Source organism: Coregonus lavaretus (genome assembly GCF_964263955.1).
Source record: "Coregonus lavaretus genome assembly, chromosome: 34".
NCBI classification, from domain to species: Eukaryota; Metazoa; Chordata; class Actinopteri; order Salmoniformes; family Salmonidae; genus Coregonus; species Coregonus lavaretus.
The window spans coordinates 7501128-7521598 of record NC_140021.1 but is presented as its reverse complement, the minus strand read 5'-3'; the positions used below and the strand labels follow the sequence as shown (position 1 = coordinate 7521598).

Here is a 20471-nt window from a genome sequence, read left to right as displayed (position 1 = left end):
AGCAGCTGCACAGAAGCCTGAGATCACCATGCGCAATACCAAGCATCGACTGGAGTGGTGTAAAGCTCGCTGCCATTTGACTCTGGAGTAGTGGAAACGCGTTCTCTGGAGTGATAAATCACGCTTCCCCATCTGGCAGTCCGACGGACTAATCTGGGCTGATGCCAGGAGAATGCTACCTGCCCCAATACATAGTGCCAACTGTAAAGTTTGGTGGAGGAGGAATAATGGTCTGGGGCTGTTTTCATAGTTTGGGCTAGGCCACTTAGTTCCAGGGAAGGGAAATCCTAACGCTACAGCATACAATGACATTCTAGATGATTCTGTGCTTCCAACTTTGTGGCAACAGTTTGAGGAAGGCCCTTTCCTGTTTCAGCATGACAATGCCCCCGTGCACAAAGCGAGGTCCATATAGAAATGCTTTGTTGAGATCGGTGTGGAAGAACTTGACTGGCTTGCATAGAGCCCTGATCGCAACCCCATTGAACACCTTTGGGATGAATTGGAACGCCGACTGCGAGCCAGGCCTAATCGCCCAACAACAGTGCCCGACCTCACTAATGCTCTTGTGGCTGAATGGAAGCAAGTCCCTGCAGCAATTTTCCAACATCTAGTGGAAAGCCTTTCCAGAAGAGTGGAGGCTGTTATAGCAGCAAAGGGGGGACCAACTCTATATTAATGCCCATGATTTTGGAATGAGATGTTCGAGGAGCAGGTGTCCACATACTTTTGGTCATGTAGTGTATCTGTAGGAATTAGCTCAAAAAACATTTTACATGGCAAAATGATTTTCTCTTTGCGAACTTTGTGCCTACATATCACCCCCAATTCTACCGCTGATAATAATAATGGGTTGAATTTATACAACGCTTTACATTGTATGGATGGAAAAATCACCTCATCCATTGTGTATGTAGTGTCCATATCAGGACAGCCTCAGAGTCACAAGGAGTCTTTTGGGTGTTGTCTGCAGGGTATGAACTACCTGGAGGAGCGTCACCTGGTGCACCGTGACCTGGCGGCCAGGAACGTTCTGGTGAAGACACCTCACCATGTAAAGATCACAGACTTTGGACTGGCCAAGCTGCTCACCGCAGACGAGAAGGAGTACCACGCTGATGGGGGCAAGGTTGGAGCAACTGACACCGCTGACCATTCCAATAGTCACATTTATTTTTGTACAACACATTTAATTTCCCTACTGGAACAATAAACATTGAATTCAGTTGAACTTTTACTGGATGGTCAATGGATTTAACTGTGTGAGTAAAGTGAGTGAAAATACTTATTTACTTGTAACTCACTCAACCATGGCTGACCAATAATCTTTACTCCTAGGTGCCCATAAAGTGGATGGCACTGGAGTCCATCATTCACTGGACCTATACCCATCAGAGCGATGTGTGGAGCTACGGTAAGTCCAACTGGACAAACAGAACAGCACATATTTGAGGAAATAGTCAAATAAACTGAACTTCTGAACAACTGCAGCTTCTGAAAGGTTTCCTGATGATGTTCCTGTAATGACATGCAGGTGTGACAGTGTGGGAGCTGATGACGTTTGGGTCCAAGCCCTACGATGGCATCCTGGCCAGTGAGATCGCTGGAGTCCTGGAGAAAGGAGAGCGCCTGCCTCAGCCCCCCATCTGTACCATAGACGTATACATGATCATGGTCAAATGTGAGTGATGTGCACCATAGATATGTATTGCACACACACACAAGAGGTTTGACCTTTGTGTTTGACCTTTATCTTCCTTCAGGCTGGATGATCGATGCAGACAGCAGACCGCGGTTCAGGGAGCTCATCTCTGAGTTCTCCAAAATGGCCAGGGATCCATCTCGATATCTGGTCATTCAGGTCATTGAAAATATTATTATTCTTCTATTTAGATAGTTGCATCAACTGTTATTTATTTGACGGGACATTACAGACAAGGTATTTGAACCCATGATTGTGACTAATTCACTTTCTGATAAAGGCAATTGATGGCCGAAACAGGTTTTTACATAAGCAAAAATAAAATAAAGCTTTTAATTGAGATAGAATGGCATCTGTTTTTCGACTAATTTACTCTAAATGTACATTTCAGGGAGATGATTGCATGTACCTGCCCAGTCCCACAGACTCTAAGTTCTACACGAGCCTGATCAGTACATCAGAGGACATGGAGGATGTGGTGGATGCAGAGGAGTATCTTCTCCCCGATAAGGGCCTCTCCAATGGGCAGATCACCCAGCACCACAACTCAAGGGTAAACACACACACACACACACACACACACCACACACACACACACACACACACACACAGACACACGGCTGATGTCTGATGTGTCGATTGTCTCACCACAGAATGGCCATCCGATGAGAGAGAACAGTGTGATCCTTCGCTACATCACGGACCCCACCCACGGCAGTTCTCTAGAGAAAGATTTCTCCGCTCTTCCAGGTACAGTACAAATTGTATCCATGGCGAGTTATTGACTTAACGTTCAACTTACAGTAACACAAATGCATTGAGAGCGTAACAGTTCAGCATCATGTATCATCACTGCTCTCTACTGTAAGCCTGGGTATTTCATTTTTCTTACCGTATCCTAGAATACATGAACCAGAGCGGGAACACCAGGCTCGCTGACGTCTTCAACCCCAACTATGAGGACCCTAGCGAGCCAGACTGGGCTAGTAGGGCCTCCTTTAGGTACGACCCTGACAACAAGTTCTTCAACTCCCTGCCGCGCGTGCCGGAGGGACCCGAGTACCTCAACATGGCCCACAGTACCCTCCCTCGCTCAGTCTGCGAGAGCATGGACAACCCAGACTACCAGGAGGTCTTCCTGCCTCAGGCCACGCCCACCAGTAGTCACTTCCTGCCCGCAGCAGAGAACCTGGAGTACCTCGGATTGAGCGCTGCTGTACACACCCCTGTACGCTAGGGCTCTCCTCCTACAGAACACAGGGACAGTGAGGGACAATGGGACCTAAAGAAACTTGGATGGAGACAGATGTGGGACATCAGTGAGGTTTTGGATGAATTAGTCATGTGGTTGTCCTTTTATTTCTGGAGCAAATAGGCTTTATGCATTGTTCTTGGCAGTTGGAGATGGAGCAGCACCAAGTCAGCCAAAACCAAGATGGCGTCAGTCATGAACTGATGCTCCTGGAAAATGTGTTCTCTATTTCAAATCCATGGATCAACCATCCATTTAGACAACTTTGAGTGACTTTCAGATCAGAAGAATGAGCCAAAGCCTTGACATAACAATTATGTAATGCAAATCATTTTTATACTGTTGTTTTTCCAGTCCGTGTGTGGAACAGTTTGTTTTTTTTTGCCATGAAATGTGAAGAGGACAGAGTAGACAGCCCACTAAGGCTGGACACTGATGGACCCTGTGCTTACATTGTATTGCGGATATCATATTTTACAGATCTTTTCTCTGTTGTACACACTTGAATGCCAAGACTCAAACCATTTGGGGTACTGAGCTACCGGTAACTAACAGGGTCAATCCAAAGGCTTTTGGAAAATGACACAGATGTACAGATTGTGTAGATCAACGCATGTCTCGCACAAGACCCACAAGACCATAAATAATAACTATTTATTCTAGGTTATTCAGGTCTCACTCTTTGTCTTAGAATGAAAACAGTCTTAACTCCTACTAGCATTAACCATTTTAATTGGGCTGTAGTAACCATAGAGATAGAAGTTTAGGGCTCAATTAAATCTGGATCGCTGAAGTGTTACTGATTGCGCGATAGAAATGTAAAGGTCATTTCTGATCGAGCCGACATATGCAGCGTTTACTGTGAATGCAGTCTCCGCTAACGCGGGAACATTGCCTTTAAATTTCAATCACGCTGTAACGCTGAACTCCAGCAATACAGATTGAATAGAGCCCAAAATCTCTGTGATAGTAACTTTGTTTCCTGATGAGAATCGTCATTGCTGTGGTGACAATATAAAGTAATACAATACTGAACAGGTACTTCACTGGAAGAGGACAAATATATATACTATAAAGTACTATAACTACACAAATGTACAGCCAACGTTAACATATTGAATATATTTAGGGTTAAGGTGTTGATGCTTTATCTTGAGGTCATCTTCTTGGTACCATCAGTGTTATCTCTTTACTTTCCTTAGATACTGAGGCTGATGGAAAAGGTGATGGAAAGTCACCAATCAGTGTATGGTATTGGATGGTTGGTTGTTGCAGAGGTTTGAGCTGAATTTAATTGTGGTCTATAACAGTTTATTCCTATTGAAATGTTGGGGTCAGTCACAAGCCTGGGCTGACAATTCAATTTGGAGTGCCATTCTTGGACTTGTAATAATTGAGCCAGATATTAGAAAGCAATGTAATTAAACGTTTGCACATATTGTGACCTAGCAAAATGCCCTTTCCAGATTTGTATTTTAAAAAATTGCACAATTCATTGTCAACGTATTTTCCACTTAACATAACCTTGAATAGGTGTTAAATAATGTACAGGTACTTTTGAATGTGCACTAGTTTACTTCCATCATTGTCAATAATGGATCAAACCTACTACTGTGAACTAAAGTATGTTATTAAGTGTTGGTTTTAGATTTACAATAGCTAATTTCTAATAGATCAATCTTTTTTTTTCAAATTATTGATGTGGGTTGTCGTTTGAAAGAAAAGGAACATTGAACCCTAAAAATTGACGAAAGCTAGAACTGTTTACGATACGTAAAGAAAGCATACAGCATTGTTCATTGTAAGAGTCTAGTTGAGGATAAGACCATCAATAGTGTAGACTCTTAGCTCTTGTTAACAATAGATGTAATGTCACATTGTTTGTGAAATTCCTTAATGTCTAAAAAAACAATGTGATACAATGGGGGTTGTTTTAACAACCTATGATTCTGTCTATCCCCAAGTTGCACATCCACATGTAAATTCATTTTCAGTTCATATGGTATGAATGTACAATACCAATTCAAATGTATTTCACGAGAAATTAGTCTTAGGCAATGTTAAAAGGTTAGATACAGTGGCTTGCAAAAGTATTCACACCCCTTGGCATTTTTCCTATTTTGTTGCCTTACAACCTGGAATTAAAATGGATTTTTGGGGGGTTTGTATCATTTGATTTACACAACACGCTTACCACTTTGAAGATGCTAAAAAAATTTTTTGTGTGGAACAAACAAGGAATAAGACAATAAAACAGAAAACTTGAGCGTGCATAACTATTCACCCCCCCCCCCCCCCCCCAAAGTCAATACTTTGTAGAGACACCTTTTGCAGCAATTACAGCTGCAAGTCTCTTTGGGTATGTCTTTATAAGCTTGGCACATCTAGCCACTGGGATTTTTGCCCATTCTTCAAGGCAAAACTGCTCCAGCTCCTTCAAGTTGGATGGGTTCCGCTGGTGTACAGCAATCTTTAAGTCATTGAGGTCTGGGCTTTGACTAGGCCATTCCAAGACATTTAAATGTTTCCCCTTAAACCACTCAAGTGTTGCTTTAGCAGTATGCTTAGGGTCATTGTCCTGCTGGAAAGTGAACCAGTCTCAAATCTCTGGAAGACTGAAACAGGTTTCCCACAAGAATTTCCCTGTATTTAGCACCATCCATCATTCCTTCAATTCTGACCAGTTTCCCCACAGCATGATGCTGCCACCACCATGCGTCACTGTGGGGATGGTGTTCTCGGGGGATGTAGCACAGTTGGTAGAGCATGGCGTTTGCAACGCCAGGGTTGTGGGTTTGATTCCCACGGGGGGCCAGTATGAAAAATACAAAAAATAATGTATGCACTCACTAACTGTAAGTCGCTCTGGATAAGAGCGTCTGCTAAATGACTAAAATGTAAATGTAAATGATGAGAGGTGTTGGGTTTGCGCCAGACATAGCGTTTTCCTTGATGGCCAAAAAGCTCAATTTTAGTCTAATCTGACCAGAGTACGTTCTTCCATATGTTTGGGGAGTCTCCCACATGCCTTTTGGCAAACACCAAACGTGTTTGCTTATTTTTTTCTTTAAGCAATGGCTTTTTTCTAGCCACTCTTCAATAAAGCCCAGCTCTGTGGAGTGTACGGCTTAAAGTGGTCCTATGGACAGATACTCCAATCTCCGCTGTGGAGCTTTGCAGCTCCTTCAGGGTTATCTTTGGTCTCTTTGTTGCCTCTCTGATTAATGCCCTCCTTGCCTGGTCCATGAGTTTTGTTGTATTCTTAATAATGGATTTAATTGTGCTCCGTGGGATGTTCAAAGTTTCTGATATTTTTTTATAACCCAACCTTGATCTGTACTTCTCCACAACTTTGTCCCTGACCTGTTTGGAGAGCTCCTTGGTCTTCATGGTGCCGCTTGCTTGGTGGTGCTCGTTGCTTAGTGGTGTTGCAGACTCTGGGGCCTTTCAGAACAGGTGTATATATACTGAGATCATGTGACACTTAGATTGCACACAGGTGCTTTATTTAACTAATTATGTGACTTCTGAAGGTAATTGGTTGCACCAGATCGTATTTAGGGGCTTCATAGCAAAGGGGGTGAATACATATGCACGCACCACTTTTCCATTATTTATTTTAAAGAATTTTTTGAAACAAGTTATTTTTATCATTTCACTTCACCAATTTGGACTATTTTGTGTATGTCCATTACATGAAATCCAAATGAAAATCCATTGAAATTACAGGTTGTAATGCAACAAAATAGGAAAAACGCCAAGGGAGATGAATACTTATGCAAGGCACTGTACTTGTATGTAAATTAGCATTTCCTGGAAATCCCTTAACTGTGAGTCTTTCCATTCCCTTATTTTAAACGATAACAGAGGCGGCTCAAGCCCTGTTTTTGTGATTGTGTATGATATTACAGTGGTTAGAAGTCAGTAATGCATGCAAGTAGAAAATAGTTGGCAATTCAACTCAATCAAGCAGTTGGTAATTGTGAGACTACTGCACTCTGAGCCAACAGAGTTTGACACGTTACCATTACGTTCTTCCTGTGTTTGTATACTGTATCTAGTAGTATTGTGTTTAGGAGATCACTTTCAATTGTGCACTTCACACATCCAAAAGTACAACGTTCCACTGTAATGCTATGTCCTAGATGCTACGATGCTGTAAAATAAAGAGTTTAATCTACACTGTATGGGTTATTTATCTAATTATTTATCAGGTTTTCCGTCAGCAATAGAAGCTACATGATCATGATTGTTTTTCAAACCATAAGCCAGGATTGTGTTAATTAGGCAGAGGGACTACCTTGACTTGTCCTATAAGAAATGCTCCTTTTCCGTGGCGTGCCCTAATGAACATGACCCAGGGCTAGTTAGGACATTTTGGCAAGCAGAATAAAGCATGACATTTAATACAACATTTATTGTTAGAGTATGTACAAATTATTTTATTAGCATGATTTCAACAATTATTTACAATAAGTTAATGGCTGTGGTATAAGATGAAATGTCATTCCTCAAACTGTTGCTTGCTTCATGATTGCTTGCTCCCCGAAAACTTGCTTGAAGTATACCACGTGTTCCTCACAGTGCTCACCTAAAGGCCAATCAAAACAGAGTATTGGGTCAAAGGTCAGTCAATACGCCAGTGGCAGTTGGGTGGGAAGTGAATTTTTAGCAATTCATTCATTAATTAGATATTTATTCCAAGTTTTATTTGTTACCGCACTGCACACCTGTTGGTTGTGTTTTTAGCATTGGTACCGATTGTGTCCCCTTATTCATTTACATTTTACATTGGATATTTAGACAGGTCTTTGCTTTGCTCTTTGTCATGGATTTCAGTTTGCGTTGATAATGTGGGCGTCTATAAAATCTGAAACCTATAGGAAGCAGGTTCACAATCACGGATGGTCTCCCACTCACACATGTTCCAACGTTTCAAAGAAACCATGCAATTGGGGTAAATGTATTCATATGAATAAAAAAAGCAATACGAGCACACAATAACAGCAAGCGAGGTCAACTAAACTGCTTCAGCACATGCCTGTTGTTCCTGCTTTAACTGAGTTATTATTTGGGTCAAGGTAATCTAATATAAATCACACAGAGGGCACTCATTCATTATTGAAAACTATGGCGTTATCAACATTTCTACAACATTCTAGAGTCAATGTGTGAATTCTTTCTACGGTCATTACAAAAGAGTTAGTCAGACCAGAGCCATAGAAACACAGGAATTTGGTGCCACCCTACGCAGTGCTATTCCTTCGACCTATCGGTGCGGACAAGTCACGCTATTGGTAAGTCAAGCCATCTGACCTAAGACAATGTGGCTCTTGAGTAAGTGGTCTCCTACGTGAGCCATGGTGAAAAGTAGCGCACTACATAGTGAATAGGGTGCCATTTCAGCTGAAGACCTAGTGTAGAGGTGTTGCCTCACCTGGGTTGAAGCTGGGGCTGCCTCTAAGGCGCAGGTTCCTCTGCTCGAAGAACCGGAAGATGGTGTAGAAGAGCATCTGGTCGGCCGTCTGGAGCGCCGCGTCCAGGAACTTGCGAGCGGAGATGTTGTCGTGGCCGCCCACACTGCGGATGAAGCGCAGCGCACCCAGCACCTGCTGCCTGGACAGGAGCACCTCCACGATCTCATCGTTGGCCGTGGACAGTCTCTGTCACACACATAGATAGACGTAGGATGTTACAGACCAGCATGTTAAACACGTCTACATGAGTGCCTGGATTTATTGTTATAAGTTAGCCATGAATTAAGTTATTCTATAATTAGTTGTACTAATAGAAAATTGTCTAAAGGAACTTTGAAATAGGATTCTCTGGAAAACAACATTTACATTTTAGTCATTTAGCAGACGCTCTTATCCTGAGCAACTTACAGGAGCAATTAGGGTTAAGTGCCTTGCTCAAGGGCACCGACAGATTTTTCACCTAGTTGGCTCGGGGATTAGAACCAGCGACCTTTCGGTTACTGGCACAACGCTCTTAACCACTAAGCTACCTGCCGCCCAATTCTACAAAGGACTTTGGGGATGTCCTGTGTGATATCCGATAGCTGTTTAAATAGTCTGCATGTGTGTGTGTGAGACAAGTGCATGTGAGTGTGTATGTGCGTCGTACCTTTAACATGTCCAGGGAGAGCTGGTGTGCAGCGGGGTATGTACCTTCTAGAGACAGCAGCAAACAGGCCTTAAGACAATACAGACACTACAGATGTTAATTCCACGACCAATCAAAATAAAAATCTTACAGTAGAACTGATCCAAGGTCTGCTCAACCAATGTAACAAGAGACAGAGTACATAATCAACCACCGCTACAGTAGCCTTGTGCCTTTTACTTGCAACAAACAGTTAGCTGGTGAGAAATGGGATCACGGGAAGGCTATATGAGGAGGAGGTGGTTCCCACGCATTATATTGGATTAAATATTACATCGGAATGGATTTTCAAAAACCTGGGTCAAACATATATGTCAAAAGGATTATATATTGTTTCCATTGCACCAGGCAAACCTTATGACGTGCAGCTGAAGTATTTGACATGTATTTGACCTAGATCTTTTCTGAAGCATTGCGTCTTCAGCAATCACAGCTTGCTAGCCCTTTGTATTAAAAACTTAACCTCCAACTCCTCTGAATACCCAAAACCTATTGAGGACTACAGGACCAAACTACCATTAAATAGTTGAGCTTAGTTTATAATAATTGCGGACTCACCAGAGGTTTAGAGTCGCTGAGGACGTGGTACTGCAGGAACTGATGAAGCATGTAGAAGAGGCTGTGATGAACCAACGTCTTAATGACCAGCTCATACAGGTAATGCTGGGGAAAAAACAGAGAAGGAGAAAGTGGACCTTATATTTCAGACAACTCAACGTCACAGTTCCCAATTGAAAGGCCATATGATGACAATATCTCCATGGCAATATGGGACAATAAATATGCAGAATGTACAGGAACACAAAGCATACTAATGTAGCACTGAGAACATGTTACAAGATGAAACAGTGTCATCCCACCAGTATGCATAAAAAAACACAAAACTCTGTTCTGATAAGAGCCCCCCGAAAATACATTTCTGCAATGAGTACCTACCTGCACAGTGATCTGGACCTGGTTGAGTGAGCGAATGTACTCCATCAGCACAGCAATGATAAATTTGTGAGATATGTCCTGTTGGAGGGGTGAAACGATATCATGTTCAGTCATCTTACAGACAATTGAGGAAAAAAAAACGTTCAATTGAATAATGTGCTTCACCGCGTCACCTTTTTCTCTGTGAAGGAGGACAGAACGTGCGTGTACATGTCTGACTGGTCGATAACCGCCTGCGTACGGATGGGCCTCTCCCGAGCAGTGCTGCCTCGACTGGGACCAGACTCCATAGCCTGGAAGAGATCAACAGGAAACAACATAGGCAAGTTACTGCAACAGACATTGTGTGGGATGCTGTCCTGATCCACCGTAATACGGATGAAAACTCAAATCTGTTCAGTTGACTAGATCATGTTAATCCTTTTTGTTGTTCAAGTTACACAATCAAAATTGTTAGACCGATCTACTAGTAAGATACCACTACTGTTCTAAATATCTTTTCACTAGTGTCACTTGATTTTCAAATAAATTAAGAAGCTAACTATTTAACACAATTAGCGTTGCTGTGCATTTATCAAAAGTAATATAATTGAAGTAAATCCATTTAGCCACATGCATTCAACACTGTATTCTCTGATCATGTCTTGCTAGCAGTCAAGATAGCTCTGCTAGAAAAAGTGTCTCTTCCATGGCACAAATAAAAACCCGAAGCAGACCCAACTCTTTGCTGCTTTAAAAACCAGCCGTATGTAAAACAGTGTGCTACACCTTGGAAAATTAATATGACAACATAACGATGTTTGTTTCCAACAGAGTTGTTCTCCTAAAGACGTTACGCTTATTGTTTTGTTTGCTCGATACTGGTATGGTCCCAGCCCTAATAGACAGTACTCACAACAGTGTAGGTCTGTTCTGCCTCCAGGTACTCTTTGTACACTTGGTTGAGTTTGTCGAAGACTGTGGCCACCACTGGTAAACTCCCCTTGACTTCCCCGTTGAGCACTGAAAACACACAGAGAGAGAGGCCTTGAGTGAACACTATCGATGTTCACTATGGTTTAGGCTCCCCTTATCGTCTATTCTACAACCTTGTTTTATTAGTGTGATTCATTCAGCGTCGAACACAGTCTCTGTTTCACAAGGCAGTCTTACTTTGTGAGCACACGGACAGGATGACCATCTTGCAGTCTCGTCTGCGGAGGAGGAAGTCGATCAGCTTGCCCTTGTCCTTCAGGAGGTTGACGGCCGGCGGCAGCTTCACCTGCAGATACCACAGATACCCTGAAGCAGAGGGGGAACACACAGAACCGGTCAGACACCCTGAAGCAGAGGGGGAACACACAGAACAGGTCAGACAACCATGCGAGAACCTGAGCCCCATCCGGAACAACAAACTGCAGATATGAGAAGTTTGGATAGCTGCAAGCAATATGGCAACCATTCTACACAGCCTACAAGAGGAGGTGGTGGCTCTACTACCACACTGGTCACTGTACACCCATCTGATCCCATCAGATCTACAGTGAATAGGGGTTAGTGGTTGTTTCTGGTCCAAATTATTACAGACAGTTAGCCGGGACATAGTCGTCTATGGTTAGATGTGGGGGTGTTCTCACTCACCTTCGCTTGCACTGATGATGATGTCGGGTTGAAAGACGCTCCAAGATGAGGAGTCTGAAGGTCAAGGGAAGCATCCATGTTCATCAGTAACACCACAACCTACCATTTCTCTGCTAGCTGTTCCAATTGTCATTGACACCCTTTCATTGACAAGTGTCGCTGCAGCTCATCTAGCTACTGGCATTTCATGAAGGATACAGAGCTCACAAGGCACCGGGGGCTGGCTGGGTACAGCAGCAGGACCTACGGAGACAGGGAGAAGTGTCAGAGAAGTGAAGATAGTTTCTGTCAGGGCTTTAAGAGATATGGGACGGGACATAAGGAAGGGCGGGAAAGAGAGCACAAGAAATGTAAAGAAAACTTCTAAAAGTTTACGTAATATCTCAGACAGACAGAATGACACATGGGTAGAAAGAGACAGCTCTGTCTGTCACACAAGAGTGACAGAGCGATACAGTTACAGCTGGAGTGACTGACAGACAAGACAGGCAAAGACACACAGCCAGTCAGACAGAGTCAGCCAGTCAGAGAGTCAGCCAGTGTCAGCCAGTCAGACAGGGTCAGCCAGAGTCAGCCAGTCAGAGAGTCAGCCAGTGTCAGCCAGTCAGTGACCAAAACAGCCAGTCAGTTGGTAAGGACTGGCCTGTCCACACACACTCAGTGGCCAGTTTATAAGAACACCACTCCGTTCACCAAAATAGTTCTCTCTTACAGACGGTGAGTCACGTGGCCGTGGCTTGGCCGTGGCTTGCTATACAAAGCAGGCAGAAAGGCAGAAAACAGCTAGTTGATGAGAGGTCAAAGGAGAATGGCAAGAATCGTGCAAGCTAACAGGCGGGCCACAAAACAGACAAATAACGGCGCAGTACAACAGTCGTGTGCAGAATGGCATCTCGGAACGCACAACTCGTCCACGACCACACCGGGTTCCTCTCCTATCAGCTAAAGACAAAAAGAAGTGGCTCCAGTGGGCACACGATTACCAACACTGGACAATTGAGGAGTGGAAAAACATTGCATGGTCCGTCGAATCCCGGTTCCTGATGCGTCATGAGTCCATGGCCCCATCCTGCCTGGTGTCAACGGTACAGGCTGGTGGCGGTGGTGTAATGGTGTGGGGAATGTTTTCCTGGCACACGTTAGGTCCCTCGATACCAATTGAGCAATGTTTCAATGCCCCGAAGAATTCAGGTTGTTCTGGAGGCAAAAGGAATCCGGCCCAGTACTAGATGGGTGTACCTAATAAACTGGCCACTGAGTGTACATACATAGAGTAAATCCGGGTGGCCTATGTTAACTCAAAATGACAATGTTCCAGTTTAACAACGTTTACTTCACCGTATTACCACAGTACATAGTCGCCATCACACTCCTTTTTTTTGTTTCCACAGTGTTCCTTCGCTCTTAGCTTCAGGCGGAGGTCGGATGTGAATGTCCCTTGACAGCTCTGTTCCCTGCAAAAATGCAGATTTGATGTCTATGGAATGAGGTTTCCATTTTTTCTGGCAGATCACTCAGCAGCTATCTGAGTGACTGAGGCGCATGTCGGTAAGTCTTTTGGGAGTTCTTTAGCAGCCAGCTCCTCAAAAGCTTTTGGCACTATTCCAGTTAAGGATTCTTTAAGGGTACACAACCACCTTGTTGAGACACATTTTTGGCCAATGTCTGACTTCCTCAAACACTCCATTTTTCCTCCAATTACTGAGCTCATCTAGTTTAGCTGAGCCAAATGACACGTCCTTGATTTCATGTACATCATCATTTTGAATGTCATTCTGTTTTTCTCCATTTTCCATTGGTTCAATTCTGAGATTATCTACAAGTGGCAGGTCAGCTGACCCTGTTGTACCAGAAAGTGTAGCTGGTTCAGAGTAATGCAAGTTGTACCAGTTCTGGTGTTTTCCTTTGGCTTTTCCTGCCTGTCAAATGACTGTTGCTGTGTGTGGAATACCACTTTCTCTGTCCATGCATTTAACAGTTTGTCCAGTTTTCAGATTGGAACAACCATGTTGTCTTAACACGTGGCTGTTGTTGAACGTTTTCCTCATTTGAACCCTCAACTGTATAACCTGTGTCATGGTTGAAGGTCTCTGCTCCATTTCCTGTGTCAGTTTCAGTGTCCATATCATTGGATGCAACATCTGGTAGGTTTGTGTCTGTTAATGTGTTATTTTTGTCATTTTCAGTAGGAGGCTGATTCTCAGCAACAGCCCCTCCATCTTGTTGATCATTTACTTTCCGCAATCTTGAGTGATGCACCCTGACAATGGTGCCTCACAAATATCACCACATCATCTTGGCCAATGACGACTCCCGGTCCTTTCCACTCAACTCGATTGTAGTACACTTTGTTTCCAGTCTCGTACTTCTCATCTGTGGGTCGAAGCCGTTTACGCAGAGTCCTGCGAATTCGCTCTCAACACTCTGCTTCAGTGAACGCTTTTCTCACTGCATGTAGTGCTGAAAGGTGCTGTCCCACCCATGCGCTCACACTGGTCCCTTCTAGTGCTGGTGGCATGTCAACCAGTACATAGGGAAGATTGGGTTCTGCCCAAACTGTAGTTGGTATGGGCTGTAGTCATGAACATTGTGCATTTAGTTTTTTGCCATCAAAGCCCAATCTAGGGCTGTTTTCCAGTCACATCCATTGTCTTGCTTGACTTTCAGCATGATCTCTGGGAGTGTTTGATTATGTCTCTCCAGAAGTCATTGCTCCATGGACTGAATGCAGCAGTTATCTTTACTTCCATGTAGAATTTCTCAGCCATTTCCCTTATTTCATTATTATTGAACTCTCTCCATTGTCACTGTACAATTTCTGGGGCAGGCCATGCACACTTATCCAGGAATGAATTAAGTGCTTGACGATTTCACTGGGTTTCTTTGTATTCACAATGCTTCCAGTACTGAAACGTGTGAAGTTGTGGATTATGTGAAGGTACCACACACTTGGTCCTAGCTCATGTAGATCTACAGCCACTGTTTCATTCTGCTTGGAAGCCAGTGGCAAACCAACAGCTGGTCTGGGCTTAGGTTTGCTGTATTTCTGGCATGTCTCACAACTGTTGTTAACTATCTGCCGTAGAATGGAAATACTCTCATCATTATTATTCCCAGAACTGCTGAGTCATTTCTGAAGTCTGTCAGCTGTAGCATGTCCAAACTGTTTGTGAAGTTGAACAATCCTTTGTGTTTTTCCACTGTGGTCATGTTCTCTGTGACTGTCAAAATCTCCATGTGCTCTGTGTCTGTCAGAATCTCATTTTTACATGGACTCTGTGTGATGCCTTTGTCTAAAATGTTTCCACAATAGTGTCCTGAGGTAGTAAGTTCAAAGGTCACTGGTTGTTTAAACATCACTGCCTTGTCATTTTTGTTATGTCTAGTACAGCCCCTGGCTTCTTGAGGGAAGCTTTGCTTAATAGTAAGGGGATATCTGCAGGGACCACCTCTGTTTCAATGTGACACTTAGTCTGACAAAAACTGTATCTTGCCTCTCTTGGTAGAATGGACGACTCTCCATTCTCCAAATTTGAAAGCTCTGTTGCTTGGTGTGTCAATCATATTTTGTACTTTCATATTTAGTTCACTGACATAGCTATCCAGCCATTTTGCACCACACACTGCGTGTTCCTGCAGTATCAATCACAGCAGATCCTAAGGATTCAACTATAAAGATCTCAGAAGCAGATTCGTTTGAAACCAGTAATGTTACACTGCTCCATCTCTGTGTTTACATTTTCCTCTGTTAGTTTAACTTGTTCATTTTTATGAGGACAGTCTTTAACCCAATGGTAAGTGCTTTGACGAATAGCACATTTTTATCTCCTTCCATACCTGTCCAGTGGATGTGCGCCGGGCAATGGCGCCCTTGTCTGGTTGTCTTGAGAACGTGACTTCTCTCTGCAGCTCAGTGTAATATGCCATGTCACTCACTTGCATTCCATCTGTTATTTTTTTGTGCCGACTTCATTGACGCAAAAGTCAGCACAGTACAAGCAGTCAAAGCCAACTGATTCTCCCTACCATCCAGACAGGCAGTATCTAGCAACGTGAAAGCCAACACTGCATCCAGGAGAACCATGACGTACTTGCACATCCTATTGTAGCTCTGTTCGAAATCAATGATGTAGTCCGTCATTGCAACCGAAATGTCTCTAGTAACACTGTCAAAGTTTGAATATGCCTCGTAGGCACAGTCTTTCTCTTCTTTAAGAAACACAGAACCCAGTGCTCTGATCAAAATTCTCATACCGTCATCCTTGTTCAAATCCTCCATGGATATTTACTGCGGCGTATCTCTCGCTCTCCCCTCGAGTGATAATACCACCACAAGTGCTTGCTTTTTCTCGCCCAGATTAGTAACCCGTGTCCAGAATCCAAGTTCATTTTTCCAACTTTCATACGACCTCTTCTTGTCGAAGCGAGGTGGCACATTGTAGTTATTAACCATCCTCTGCTACCAATATTAACTCAAAATGACACAATGACTAGGTTCCAGTTTAACAACGTTTACTTCACACTCAGGCCAGGTCTATCCCGTGAGACTACAGCGCAGGCACACTAATAACAGAGTGATAGCACCATAATAACAGAAATATAGGGCTACTTAAAACATGAACTTAACAGCCTATACCTGTGAGGGGGATCCTGTAAGGGTGGATGGAGCGACCAGGCAGCACAGGCTGGTGGACGTTCAGAGCACAGTCGGGCTCCCGCAGCTTGATGTCAAATATGATGGAGGTCTGAAATAAGACATTATCTACATCATGCCAGACTGAACGGGTTTGGACCCTGGATATGAAACAACGTGACCATGGTAGTAGTTTGCCTGTCTAACCTCAAGCAGGGTTTTCCCATGAGTTTTTAACAAGGTGGTCCCCTTTTGGACTCAGAGATTTTGCATTTATGAACACCTGTAACTGTCTTTTCCTGGAATCTAGAAAAACGATGTAAATTTTTTACATAGTGGCGCAGCCAGTCCACAAGGTGGCACAGCACCCCTCTTACAATCTTTGGGGAGAACCCTGCTCAAAAGGCTACAATTGTCATTTCTTGCCAAAAGGACTCACCTGAGAGCTCTGATGATGAACTACCACCAGGTTATCCACCACATTGAGGGCAAACTTCCCCGTGGTGTTGAGTTTTAACACATTGGTCTTCTTACAGGATCCCTCCCTGGGAACAACATGCCATTCGACAAGACAGTGAGTGACATAATATTCCACTTGATCCCCTCAGGTATTCCCTACTCATAAATAACACCATGCATATTTCATTTCAACATTGATTCAGTAAATGTCTTATGAGTGGCTTCTTACTCTAGCTACTGCTTATTTCTCTAGTTACACAAGAAACTCTGAATCTAAGTGTGATATGATTGCTGCATGACCATGTTAAGTTAGAAGGAGGAATTTCAGCATATTTAGAGGAATGCCCATGAGGAATATGCTACATGGAATGTAAGATGTACCTGGTTAGCTGATAGAGGACCACCTCAGCACAGGGACTGTCGGTAGTTCTGGAGTGATGCTTCAGATACATTACATACAGCTGACCGTAACTACCATTAGAAACAAAGTGAACAACTCATTCAGCGCTCATGCTGCTTCATACTGCCCAAAAGGGCTTTTGCTTTTTGTTTTAAAATGTTACTTGAATATTGAGCCAAAATATTAAATTTAAATTCAAACACAGTTAAACTGACATGGTGGCCACAGCAATGTCCCTCTCTGACAGATTGAGCTTGGCTGGCTTGGGAACCACTGGAAGCTCGATCTCAAACTTGGACATTTTAGACATGGTCCCACTCTGGAAGGACAAAAAACAACAACAGGTTTGATGATTAGACTTCCAGCAACTTGATGCTAATGCTTGCTCAAACATGAGCTTTTGGTGGCATATATTGTGTCTTACTGTATCAGGTGATGGACATTTGAGACATCTGTTATCTCAGTTGTGACCAGGTACCTTGAAGGCAAACGGCTGCAGCACGTTGCCCTGGGCGGTGGTAGAGAGCAGGATGACTGCAGTCTCAGGACAGTACATGTACCAGTTCACATTGATGCTCTGGCTCTTCAGCAGCTTCAGATTGCGCTTGTCAGGAAGCACCTAAACACAGCGGGCATCTCACTGACAACATCATCAACTCAAATCTGACGCCTAATAGGTATCCCTGTTCACATTGCAGTATTCCTCTATTTCCTATCCAGTATGAAGTGGAAATGTTACCATTCGACCTAATACTTCAAACTCTGACAACTTTTATTTCTCAGTCAGTGGTACATGAAGACCTCTAGTGGTTGTAGTTTTAATTTAGTTGAGTGAGTCACGTAAGCTTCATGTGACAATGTTTTAGTTTTTAAAAAAGAGCAATACAAGACAAATTCAATTGATTGTGCTGCAACACAATAACCTAAGAAACAATCTAGGAGTGTGCAACTTGTATTTTCCTGGTAGTGCATTCCTATCCTAAACCACAAACACAACTGGCTTATTATGTATCGCAAAATAAATATGAGTCATGTGAAATATTGTTACCTGATAGAATTCAATTCCCTGGTCAGTGATGAAAAGGATTTCATTCCAGTTGGTCCAACAGAAGCCCAAAATACTGGCATTCTTCATCTGTCAATCAAAAAGGAGAATATAAAACAAATCACACCTATAGAAAATCGACTCATGCTTAGTTACAACATGTAGAAATTACAGCTATTTTGAACTTGAAACATTTGACACTGCTTGCATACCTTACATTCCTGAGAGAATTCCAAATGCAGATAATCCGGTATGAAATTTATGAAATCCTAAGAGAAAAAAACAGTTGGGCCATCAGTGTGGATAGAAAACACAATGTTTGAATAACATTGAGTTGAGAATGATTGCATTGAGAATGATTGCTGTAATGCTTACCACAGATTTTGGTGTTCTCTGGACTGCCAAAATCTTATTTCCGATCGAAAACTTGATGCACTTCACCTCTCCTTTGTCATCCATTCTGTGAAGAAAATGTATATACCGCATGAGAGACAATCATCATTGAGCTTATGATCTTCATCACAATTTATGCATCATCTTGTTACCTGAAAGCAACTGAGCTTTTGTCCTCTGGTCCTTTAACCACAACCCCAGTGGCACCCCCTGATCGCACTGCAAACACCTGAAGGCGCAAACACGGTAAATAGAGAATGATCAATATATAAAAGGACTTGGAGCCTGGTAAACATTACATTAGGACGATAGTGAAACTTCTACCTGAAGCAATAGAATGAGGGTTACTGCTCGTCTAAACTGACTTGTTTAGATGGTGAATGTATTGCCAGTGTTGACAGTGGAGAGACATGCGTTAATGTTGACTGAAGTTCACTAATTCGTCTACCTCCTTGGTACCTACCATATTAACTAGCTATACTGTATGGCTACACTTTAGGACCTTGACCAAGCTGCAACATGGGAATTAACACAGTGTGAAAGCCACCCTCATCAAAGAAAGTTATCTGTACTTGCGTTCACATAAGCCAACATACTGCAGTACCTAGCTGAATTAATGGAAAGGTAAATGTCGTAAAAACAAGACAATTAGCTATCTATAATTGCGCTAACTAAGCATGTAGCTAGCTAGCTATATCTGTCTGTCTCTGGTGTAACCAGCATAGCTGAGCATATCCTGCTAGCTAGCCTAGGCTACTAGTACTCTACCTGTTTGTTTGCTTCGTCAAAAAACACATTGTTGACGCTTGAGGCATTTTCAAATTGCACAGGATTTTCACAAAGCTCTAGGTAGTAGTGTTCCTCACTCATTGTGAACTTTTAGTTTAGCTAACTATTATGTCTTGTAGTTAGTTGTCAGTGTTTGTTCTGCATTTTATAACTGAATTGTCCAAAAGCCTCTCTCTAGGGCAAGTTCCGGTTTCAAAATCATGTGACAGTCATGTGAATCCCCGAAGACAGTAATGCCACAGATAGAACAATGATGTATAAATCTGAAGCATCCGCTTGACGTTTCCACTTACCACCAAATATGGTAGTGAGAGGAAGCCCAGTGGCCGGCAGTGGGAGAAGATGGAAGGAGATGGATTTTGGCCGACATTCTGCACATTTTCTCATCGACGAAACATTTGATCTCAATACAGTTTTCTGTTCCCAAAACTAGAATATGTTGTGAACAGTGGACTAAGTTTTGTAGAATTTACCCTTTGCAAAAGTTTTTAAAAATCGCGTTATTTAGGAGTGCAAATGCGAATTCAGTTATTGCACACGCGCACTTCACAGACTGGGCATTCCCTAACGGAAATATGCAGATGTTTGCTGAAACGGGCCAATAGGATCTCGCTAGCTCGTGCTTGGCTCTGCCCACCTCCTTGCTTGTTCTGCCCACTATGACTCATTTGTTCCCATTGGAAACGACAGGCTGTGGTCGATCTTGGTTTAGTAATTTTTGTAAAAAATCTGTGGTAATGCTGCGTTCAATTCATGTCGGAAACTCGGGACCTCAGAGTTAAAATGAAACTATATTATTTGCGTAAAGCTTCCTATTGGTTGATTATGGTACCTCTGTTGGAAACTCGGCATCCGACTCTTCCACCTAGGTTAGCAAGTCGGACATTTCCGAGTTTCCAACGTGACATGAATGCAGCTAAATGCTCCTTTCAAAATAAAAGTCCATTGTCAAACTGAAATCGAACGCTCAAAAGAGATACAGGTGGTGTCTGGAGGCTTTTATACAAGTGGGACTGCCTTACTATAATATTGACATGTTAAAGTTACACTTAGATTGCTTGTTATATGTATTGTTTT

The 20471-nt window shown here is 42.9% G+C and overlaps 2 protein-coding genes across 2 annotated transcripts in view; one reads left to right on the top strand and one right to left on the bottom strand.

The window, feature by feature from the left end:
* The window catches only part of LOC311109190 (melanoma receptor tyrosine-protein kinase-like), a 64544-nt gene extending 57405 nt beyond the window's left edge, over nt 1-7139 (top strand). Inside the window, exons 21-27 of the mRNA XM_084152029.1 lie at nt 974-1129; nt 1339-1414; nt 1535-1681; nt 1764-1861; nt 2094-2255; nt 2356-2452; nt 2605-7139. Coding sequence (XP_084008155.1) covers nt 974-1129; nt 1339-1414; nt 1535-1681; nt 1764-1861; nt 2094-2255; nt 2356-2452; nt 2605-2939 — 1071 coding nt within the window. The 3' untranslated portion in view covers nt 2940-7139. The remainder of the gene's footprint in view (nt 1-973; nt 1130-1338; nt 1415-1534; nt 1682-1763; nt 1862-2093; nt 2256-2355; nt 2453-2604) is intronic.
* LOC311109191 (regulator of MON1-CCZ1 complex-like) lies at nt 3325-19593 on the bottom strand. Its single transcript, XM_084152030.1, has 20 exons — nt 19374-19593; nt 18758-18834; nt 18588-18672; nt 18425-18481; nt 18216-18302; nt 17646-17786; nt 17383-17486; nt 17149-17238; nt 16748-16853; nt 16312-16420; nt 11874-11918; nt 11676-11729; nt 11208-11336; nt 10951-11057; nt 10229-10348; nt 10056-10133; nt 9678-9782; nt 9081-9149; nt 8392-8617; nt 3325-7545 (listed from the first exon to the last, which is right to left on the bottom strand). Exons 1-20 carry the CDS (start codon nt 19473-19475, stop codon nt 7466-7468), a joined length of 1971 nt encoding a protein of 656 aa, XP_084008156.1. The 5' UTR covers nt 19476-19593; the 3' UTR covers nt 3325-7465.
* Between the last annotated feature and the right edge of the window lie 878 nt (nt 19594-20471).